Raw genomic sequence first — 10,275 nt, forward strand, 5'->3', positions numbered from 1 at the left:
ATTTTTTTTTATAAAAGAATACTTTTTAAAAATATGACACATAATTAAGATAATCAAAAGTAGAGTCCTTTGAAATAAAATAATTACTCATGTTCATGTTGAAATGAAGTTTCTTTTTTTTAGAGAATTGATATTTTGTGTTTTGAAAAGACAACCAGGAATAAAAAATGAACAAAGTAAAGTAATAAAATATTTTAAACCTAAAACATAAACAAGAAAAGTAGGGGTGGCAAAAAATTGGTTTTGGGTTGGACGACATAATGTGTTTATGAAATATTTACGTGTTCGAACCCTAACCCGAATTGGATTTCGGACGTAATTAATTGACCAAACTTGAATTGGTTTAAATTTGGACAAGTAAATTAGAAAATAATCTAATGTGGATTAGGGTCTAGACAAGTAAATCATTGTGTTTAGATCCAAATTTCGAATATATAACTTATATCCAAACTTGACGTCTGGAGTATTATTGGGCCCAAATAAACTCATTTAGGTGGCCCAACAGTGAACCCAATATAATCGCATGGGCCGTATTCGGCCCAACGTTTTTTAGGAATTTTTTTTAAAAAAAATCCGATCCGATAAATGGAAATAATACTGTAACAGAACAAAAAAAAAATCCTGATGGCAGCCGCGGAACCAAACCCTAAACTTGACACCCGTGTATAAATAAGGGGCGTTAACCCAAAACCCTACTTATCTCAGACCCAGGGTTTTGCTCAGAAAAGGTAGAAGGAAGGCCGTTTGAAATCAAACCATGGGCAAGTCTAGCAAGAAATCAAACCCAAAGGCATGGCTTTTCTTTCTGTACCATCGGCTTTTGATTGTTATTCTTGCTGGTGTTCGATGGATGAACTGGAACTAATTTGTCGGCGTCTTTTTGTTTTAGGTCGAGGTAGCTCCTGCTGTTGTTGCTCCTACTCCAAAGTCTGGCAAGAAAGGTTTGGTTGTTTTATGCTTTTTTAATAAGTTCGGAAAGTTATGCGGTTCCTTTGGTGATACTGAGTTTGTATTTTACTTATAAGATGATCGAAGCAGTATATGCTTGCATAACTGCTTCGTCTCTCTATTGCCCCAGATGCATATGTAGTGTTGATATTTCGAATTCTGCGTGTAAAATACATATGGGAATTTGTTTGTGCGAGATATATTTCTGGTTGAAGTGGGATAAACCTTTAGTTATCCTTTTTGCTATATTTTGGTCAAAATTTCCATTGGGAATGGCCTATGCTAATGCTTTTGGCTTGTTTAAGAATTTTTTTGTGTTTGCCCCATGTGCTTCAGTTTGTGCTATATAGTTATTCTGTGTTTGCATGTTTTTATCTTTATATTGTTACTTTGTGTAATTTATGTTTTTGAATGGCTCTTTTAAACTTTTAAAGTTGCCTTCTTGGTCTTTTAGGTAAAAGAGAAGCTGAAGAGGATATAGAGAAGCTAGTGAGTGCAAAGAAGCAGAAAGTAAGTGAACAGCAGGCTCTTCAGAAGAAGAAGAAGATTGAAGTGAAGACTCAGAAGAAGAAACAGGAATCCAGTAGTTCTGATGAGTCTTCTTCCTCGGAGTCTGAGGATGAAAAGAAGGTGTAGTTACTAGTTAGTTGTTGATTGATATTATTCACATGTTTATGGTTTGGGAATTAGTCCTCCGAATTGGAGAACCAAGATGGAAAAAATAATTATTCACATGTTTTATTTATGGTTTTGATATAATTCCTTTGAGTCTGAGGATGCAACTTCTTTTTTTTTTATCACACTTCAAAGTTTTTGCCTATGTTTTAATTAATATTGTGGAAATGTGTGCTATTTGTTTGCATTCAAAAGAAATTGTGTTTTTTTTGATATGTGCGTTTATTAATTATTAGGTTGTTGCCCCAACCAAGAAGGTAGGGAATGTGGCACAACCACCCCAGGAATCTAGTAGTGAGGAATCATCTTCAGATGAGGTGAGCATTGCATTAATACTAATAGCTATTCTTCTTCCCTACTTGTACAAGCCATTGAATCCTTTCGTTTGTTTTTATTACATCAGGAACCTGCTTCCAAAGTGGTTTCTTCTAAGAAGCAAATGTTGGATGCTAAAAATGTTTCCGTTGGTGCCCCTGCAAAGAAAGTCAAGCCAGTAAGCAGTTCAGAAACTTCAGACAGCGACTCTGATGAGGATGAGGTAAGGATATTTGGTTGGACATGAATGCATTTTTCCCAGTTATCTCTTGGTATATTCATAGTTTTGTTTGTCTGATGAGTCTAAGAGGATGTTTGCATATGTTGTAGGGCCCCAAACCTAAGGTAACAGTAAAATCCAATAATATGCAAGCAAGTGCAGCCAAGAATGGTTCATCTGCTGCTCAAAAGAAGAAAGTTGAGTCAAGTGATAGCTCTGAAACAGATTCCTCAGATGAGGATTCTGATGAGGAGGAAGTAAGTCTATTGAATTGTTTCTTGCATTTCCTCATAAATTTTATTCCGTAATTTAAGAATACTTTCTTATAGGTTATCAAATTTAATGCAACAGAATCATCTAAAACGTTGGCTGTGGCTGCCACCAAGAACAGCCCAACAGATAGCATATGTCAACCTAGAATTTTCTGGCTGATTTTGGGGGACACATATTTCATGCTTTGCAACTTAGGATTTGCTAGATTCAATGAAAACATTTTTGTTTTTTATTGTGCATTAATTTTGAATATGTTCAATTTCTTCAAATCTCCCCTTTCGTTGACTTGGAGAATAATCGTATATTAATATTCACAGGAGAAGACAACTAAGGCGACTGAGCAATTGAAGTTGCCTACCTCAAAGAAAACCACAGTTGTTGCGTCGAAGATTGAGGAATCCAGCGAGAGTTCTGATGAAGAAGATTCAGACTCGGATTCAGAGGATGTGAGTACTGTGTTAAGTTTCTTTTTTGGGATATAACTATTGTTCGACTATTTTTGATAGATTTTCTCTCAGAAGGCTTTCCCTAGTTACTGTGATGAAGAAGACTAAATTCTTGTTTTTTTTTGTAATGTGGAGAAAGCGTAATATTTCCTGATCATATGAAATATGAAAATTGTCAAAGTGTTTATGCCTTTGTGGTACTGCACTGTAGTTGATGTGTTATGGATGTTTTTTCTTGGCAACTGAAGTAATTCCCTTTTATACTGTGGGGGTATACGATAGCAGTTTGAAGGTTTTGGCTGTTGAATTTACTTCTTTTTTCCCCTGTTATAGGAAGCTCCTCAAGTTTCTGCACCTAAAGCTGTTATTGCCAAAAAGAAACCCGATTCGAGCAGCGACAGCTCTGATGAAGATGAGGTGTGCTGTAACTGTGATTGACTTATTGTCATAATGTTTTGATTGAAATTCTTTTGTGTTGATGCTTTTTGTTTGCTTCATCTCATTCTTGCCATGCAAATGATAGAAGGAAGATGTTCAGAAAGCTTCTGATGCTACTAAGAAATCAAAACCGGCGGCAATGCCCAAGAAAAAGGAATCTGAAAGTTCTTCTGAGAGTGAATCTTCGGAAGAGAGCGATTCAGATGACGATGTGAGTTAAATTACTTGCTCAGCTCTATCATATAGGTTAAATATTTTTGTAGTTCTGTTCCTTTTCTTTTGTGGGGTTTTAGAATCGAGCTAGGGAGGGCAAGCCAAGTCATTGTTACACCGACATTTCTCTCTCATGCCACCATCATGACTTAATTTTTTATGTGGTCGTATTGTGTTGCAGGCCAATGCTGCCAAGGTTGCCCCATCTAAGAGGCCATTACTGGCAAATGAAACAAAGAAATCTGCAAAGGTTAAACCTCCTGCTTTTCGATTTTCTTTTAACATTCTTGTGGTTAGCATGATGAAGTTTGTTGGTGTCCACTTGTATATTAAATTATTAATGTGATGACAGGTTTTTCCGAGGTTTAGTATTTTTGGCATTTTCTTTTTGGATCTCATGGCTTAACTAACGAATACATCTTTCATCTTTTATTACACTTGATTTGCTAAATTTTTTCCAGAATGGGGTGGTTGTAAGTTTTACCTATCTGTCTTCAAATTCAATTTTGTTATGCAAAATGCAACTGTCCCTTGTGTGTTTGGAATGATACATGGTGCTGGTGATATATTGTGCAAAGCATTTTCTTGTTGGAATTTTTTTGGAGGTTTCTGCTTCTGGTTAAAAGATTTGTTATTTTTTGGATGAATTAGGTCTATCTTTGTATATATGTTCTAGTCTTCTAGATCATTTTCTGTTGTGCTTAATCACAAATTCTTCTATTTTAACCTTTAAATTACAATTTGCAGTAAAATTTTGTTGTCTATCTGAGTTAGGATATGTGATTTGTTGTGGCGTTTTAAAAATGCTTTGTTAGGGGAGGCACTTGTATTTGTTCTCACACTATTTGGTTGCCAGAGTTCATCAAATTTTTGCTGCAATATGTACAGGAAAAGATGGAAATTGATGATGAATCCTCCGAAGAAACTGACGAGGATGAAAGTGAGGAAGAACCTAACAGGAAAAAGGTGAAAAGTCTTTCAGTGGTTTGGATTGACAAGAGGCTATTTTTCTTTGTTTCTTGGAAATGCTTATTTTGATGCTATATGCAACAGCCCAAGGCTTCTTCAGATGGTGGTAAACCAGCTGTGAAATCTGTTCAAAAGGAAAGCAGTTCTGACGAAGAGAGCTCTGATGAGAGTGACGGTGAAGAAGAAAGTGAGGAAGAAGAAGCTCCGAAGACACCAAAGAAAAAAGTAATGCTTTCTTTGTCCCGCTTTAGATAAAATTAAACTGGTATACTTATTTTTATTATTACATCCTGGTAAACGTATGTTAGAGTGTTGTAATTTGTTGTCCTTTGAAATATATTTCATTGTGTTGATCTAGCAATTGCATATTCTGGAGATTATACAAAAACTGGAATGCCGTATTTGGGTGGTGTCCACTGTGGGTGCCCCATTCATATAATTTTTAGTCCAAAAAAATCAACATAGATAAGAATGTCTGGATGCAATTAGTAGAAAGACAGAATTGTGTTGTGGCGAGGTGTGACTTCATATTTTTAGGGCTTTTTTCTAAACATGATAGCTTCTACTTTGCACAGTTGATAAACAAACAAAAAAGATATGCTGTTGGTTGTTTGTTTGATTATTTACAATGAGCTCAGGTAGAGGTTTATGTGTTGCCAACACTAGGCTTTTTTGGAGATGTGATAGCTCATATAGCTCACAGTTGATGCTCTTACCAAAAAGATATAATCATCTTGCAATTTAAAGAAGTGGACTTTTGTGAGCAACTATGTAATATTACTTTCTTGCTTGCAAAGATTTTTACATTAATTAGACACTGATGTTGTGGAATGCAGGTCACTGATGTTGAAATGGTAGATGGTGAAGTACCAGGATCCCAGAAGAAAGATGTAATAGTTTTTTTTTATCCTCTCTTTTGTATAACAGTAGTTAACCTCTTTGCTCCGCTGTATTAAGGCCAATTTCGCTATTTGCTTGCCTCTCATGTCATCTTGTAAGCTAACACTTTTTTCTTCTTCTTTTGCAGTCCAAATCACCTTTTACTCCCCATACACAATCCACAGGATCGAAAACATTGTTTGTGGGCAATCTAGATTATAATATTTCTGTGACTGATGTGTATGTCTAGTTCCCTAGCTTTTGTCTCTAAAAGCCGTGAAAGCTGGTTTTGTCTGACAGGATTAGTTTTGCAGGGAAAGTTTCTTCAAAAATAAAGTTGATGATGAATTGGTTGATGTTCGTCTAGCGGTGGATGCAGAAGGAAAATTTAGAGGCTTTGGGCATGCGGAGTTTGCCACAACGGAAGCAGCCCAAAAGGTATAGGTGAAATTTAATATATATCCATATTTGTTCACTGTATAGTTTATTGAACAAGGTCATTTATTCATGGCCGTATACATGCATATCTGATTAATACCATGCTGGGTCAACTCCTTGTCTTTTTTATTTTTTGAGAAATAATATTTTATGATGTGTACCTGCTTACCTGATTAATATCATGCGGGGTCAGCAACTTTTGTCTCTTTTAGTTATTTTGGGAAAACGGTATTTTATTTTGCTACAATACTATTTTGTTCTCTCTTCAAATTTTCTTACTGGTTTGTTCCAGTTGTAATCAATCAAAATAAAAGTGATATCTCCACCTTGAGTTCAAATTATTAGATAGTATAGATTTTAAAATTTGATGATGATTATAGGTGATCAAAATCATCAAAATTCGATGTACATATAGAACTACATTCAGTGGTGATAATTTTTCCTGTATTGTGGCTGCAGTCGCACATTTAACTTTGGTTGTTAATGCTGTGAATAACAAATGACTGTCACTTTCAGTATTTCAGCAATCTGTTGAAGTGATAAAATATCTATAGTTTATATTTTTCAGATTTTTCTCGTTGCATTTAACATATCTGCCTCGTTTTTGCTTCCATGTAATGTTGTTGACCAGTAAGTACTATCTAAAATTACTTGATTTTTATATGGTTTTTACTGGTTTGTTCCGGTTGTAATCAATCAAAATAGATGTGATATCTCCTCCTTGAGTTCAAATTATTAGATAGCACATAGTTTAAAATTTGATGATGATTATAGATAATCAAAATCATCAAAATTCGATGTAGATATACGTTCAGTGGGGATAATTTTTCCTGTGTTTTGGCTGCAGTCGCACACTCGCACATATAGCTTTGGTTGATAATTCTGTGAATAACAAATGGCTGTCATTTTCAGCATTTCAGCTATCTCTTGAAGTGATGAAATATCTATAGTTTATATTTTTCAGATTTTTCTGGTTGCATTTAACATATCTGCTTTGTTTTTGCGTCTATATAATGTTGTTGACCAGTAAGTACTATCTAAAATTATTTGATTTTTATATGGTTTGTACTGAAGTTTATTGAAATGAAGTTCTCTAGTGGCTTTGTTTCTCCAGTTCTGCAGTCTCATTGTATTATAAGTGTTTTTTCGGCTTGCTTGTTAATTTTTCTTCCTATCACAGGCTCTTGAATTGCAAGATCAAATGTTGGGAAGGCGTGCTGTTCACCTTGATATGGCTCGTGAAAGGGGCGCTTACACTCCGCACAGCGGGTACTGTTGTACTAGTTTCTATATTGCCGTTCTATTAGATTAGATCAATGAGTTTGTGTCACTTATCTTTTTTTATTGCAAACCATTGTAGCAAAGATAATGGTTCTTTCCAGAAGGGAGGAGGAGGCGAGTCCCAAACCATATTCATTAGGGGTTTTGATAATTCACTTGGAGAAGATCAGGTAAATGTTCTAGGCTTCCCTTACTTTCCTTAACTTTTTGCGGTGTTAACATTGAAGTTCTAACACTCATTTGTGTGCATGAAACCTACAACAAACAGGTTAGGAGCTCTCTTGAAGAGCATTTTGGTTCTTGTGGAGAGATTAAAAGGATATCCCTTCCAAAAGATCGTGAGACTGACATGTTGAAGGGGTGAGTATCTTCATCTTTTTGTCCCTCTATGATGTTAATGCTTCATGTAAGCGAAGTGCTAGTGTACTTTGTGCCAATTTGTTGTTTCAGCTGATGTTCTTTCTTTTTGTTTTTCCTTTTAGTTGTTGATGACTAAACTTGGTGTAGTCTACCTTGTGTATGCGCGCCAACTGGAACTAATTTTTTTTCCTTGAATAAAATTACTGAAAAGATGATGAGATTATCTTCCTTTATTGCTATAATTTCAGGAGCTCCCTGCATATTTTTCTCATCTCCCAAGTCGAGGCTGGAAAAATCCATGTTTAGGTTTTACCATTAGAACTCAGGTCTAATGTGCTTTTGGGCTAGAGTAGTATTAAGATGAGTGGCTTCCTTGAAAGACTTCGTGTAGCATCCCTCACAAGTATTAAAGGTTGTGGATAAAATATAAGTTTAATACATTTGAAGAGACAGCTCAAGAGGCAAATAGTTTTGATTTAAATGTTTATTTATTGTTATTTTGCTGGTTTATCTGCCAAGACGTAGCTTATTGGTCTTTATTTTATGGTTTTGATTGTAAAACCAATCGCAGGATGGCTTATGTTGAGTTCAATGATGGAAATTGTTTCAACAAAGCTCTAGAACTCAATGGAACTGAAGTTGGAGGTAATTACTTAACTGTGGAGGCGGCAAAGCCGCGTGGTGATTTTCGTGACAGTGCCAGTGGTGGTAGAGGTGGTCGTGGTGGCGGTAGAGGTGGTGGGGGGCGTTTCGGCGGTAGAGATAGTGGAGGGCGATTTGGTGGTAGAGATAGTGGAGGGCGGTTTGGTGGTCGACAAGGCGGAGGACGAAGAGGTGGAGGTGGTTTCAGGGGACGCGGAACCCCTAATAAACCAAGCATGGCTACTCCTGGCACAGGTACATATATTCCTAGCCCATTTTTTCAGTTTATTTCAATGATTTTTAAATGTATGAATCTCATTTTAGTGCTTTGCACCTTCTTGCTGCATTGGTAACCATCCTCATCATTGAAAAGGGATTTCTGGCTATTAGATATAATATTATAATGTGTTATAAAAATGGCTAATTTACTTTAGTGTTATCCAGCAAATTCCGTCCTTTCTGGTAAAGAAAATTTTAAGGAATTTTATGGGCTGAAAACTATTGAATACTTGGTCTTGTTTAGTCGAAAAAGAATTGCTGCAAATTTTTATTTGGTTATTTCTATTGTGATGCCTCTGTTTTTCAATTTATTATCTAGTTTTAGTCTTGGCTTTTAGTTGAGAATGTTAATAAAATTCCCCTTTGGTTATTTTGTTTGTTCCATTCGAGGAAATTGTTTCTTCTGGTGGTCATTTCGTTGTGAATTCAATGATTTGGCTTATGAATTTCAAAAACTTGACCACTTCAAATTTTTATTCGGATGTCAGGACACAAATGTCCAAAAAGAACAAATGGTGGAAGTATAATTTTGATTGCTTAGTGAGTCGTATTCAGTAGGTTGAGTAGGAGTTTACCCGTATGAGCTTGTCATTATATTCAAAATTGGCTTCAGTTGAAGTTGAGTGGATATGTTTATAATGACTTGCCTAATTTAAATAAGCGGCCTTTTGTTTTTTTGCAGGAAAAAAGAAGACATTTAACGATGATGATTAAAGCAGATAAGCATATGGAGGCAAGGCCTTTTGTTTTTTGTTAAGATGTTGTGTTTTTTCCTATTTCATAGCTATGGCGTATGAAATACAGATATATGCTCGCTACTCGACATTTGGGGCTCTGTTTATTTATTATATTGTTCTGGAAGTTGACTTATAAAATTTTGATGGGTGGAAACTATCTTTTTTGTCGTTTGAATTATTTTGTGACCCTTTACTAGTTCTTGATAGTCATTTGTTTCACAGGAAGTAGCGGTTGGTGAAACTATTGTCGTTGATGTATATGATTGTTAAATGCCTGTGCTAATACTGAGGATGTATATGATTGTTAAATTCGCACCTGCAGCGCTGTATGTGCTCTTTAGCTTGGCGATTAGGCCTACAAGAGGAACAGTGGCAGAAAGTGTAGGCTTATTTTGTCGTAATTAGACACATCGTTGAGCGTACACCGAGTACCTGAGATTTGGCGAAATTTTGAGCAGAAAGTTGGTGAAGAGATTATAATTTGCATTTAGTTTTTAGCAACTGTGATTGATAATCAAGAATTTTCTAGACATTGTAGTCGTCGTTCTTTTGTTGACAAGCATACGCAAAGCAATCAGCTTTGGAATGATATTTCATATGCACAGCCATTTCCCACTATCAGTCTCTGTAGGGCAGCACCGAGTTTTCAGTTGCTTATGTATTGAACATCACAATTGTACTATTCGAGCAGCAAATCTGAATTCTCCATTGAATTAGGAAAATCGCAATTTGGGTTACCTTTGAGAGAAGGATCTGGACACCAGCATATTTGTTATTCCAGGAGAATTCTATGACAGCCCATTCAGTTCCACCTATACACGCAGCGTTATTCACAACTTACTTCCAGTAATACTCATCACCAGCCTCCTCTAACAACTCGTCCTTTACCAAGAAAAAAAAAATATGATTTAAGATACAATTGAGCCGAAAAAACATGAATGAATATGAACAGTTCTAGGGAAATTTTGTAGTGCTAACGGAATAACCGGATGAAGTATAATACTAGCATTGCTTAGCATTTGCGCTGTTTACAGAGGCAATAGAAGCATAGAGATGCACCACACATGACACATGTGACCCTTCAACTCACACATATGCTATCCATAGGGTTTGAACCCTGTCCACGGGTAGAAATACACAAATGAGATTCAACTAATTTCGT

The 10,275-nt window shown here is 35.9% G+C and overlaps 1 protein-coding gene across 1 annotated transcript; it reads left to right on the forward strand.

The window, feature by feature from the left end:
• The first annotated feature begins 629 nt into the window (after positions 1-629).
• Positions 630-9,306, forward strand: LOC120013408 (nucleolin 2-like). The gene is made up of 20 exons (XM_038865199.1): positions 630-790; positions 890-941; positions 1,403-1,578; positions 1,860-1,940; positions 2,027-2,161; positions 2,269-2,415; positions 2,749-2,877; positions 3,211-3,294; positions 3,401-3,526; positions 3,710-3,778; positions 4,417-4,494; positions 4,582-4,722; positions 5,334-5,387; positions 5,525-5,616; positions 5,691-5,814; positions 6,995-7,083; positions 7,175-7,265; positions 7,364-7,455; positions 8,027-8,352; positions 9,059-9,306. Exons 1-20 carry the CDS (start codon positions 758-760, stop codon positions 9,088-9,090), a joined length of 2,151 nt encoding a protein of 716 aa, XP_038721127.1. The 5' UTR covers positions 630-757; the 3' UTR covers positions 9,091-9,306.
• Positions 9,307-10,275: the final 969 nt, after the last annotated feature.

Source organism: Tripterygium wilfordii, chromosome 13 (genome assembly GCF_013401445.1).
Source record: "Tripterygium wilfordii isolate XIE 37 chromosome 13, ASM1340144v1, whole genome shotgun sequence".
NCBI lineage: Eukaryota > Viridiplantae > Streptophyta > Magnoliopsida > Celastrales > Celastraceae > Tripterygium > Tripterygium wilfordii.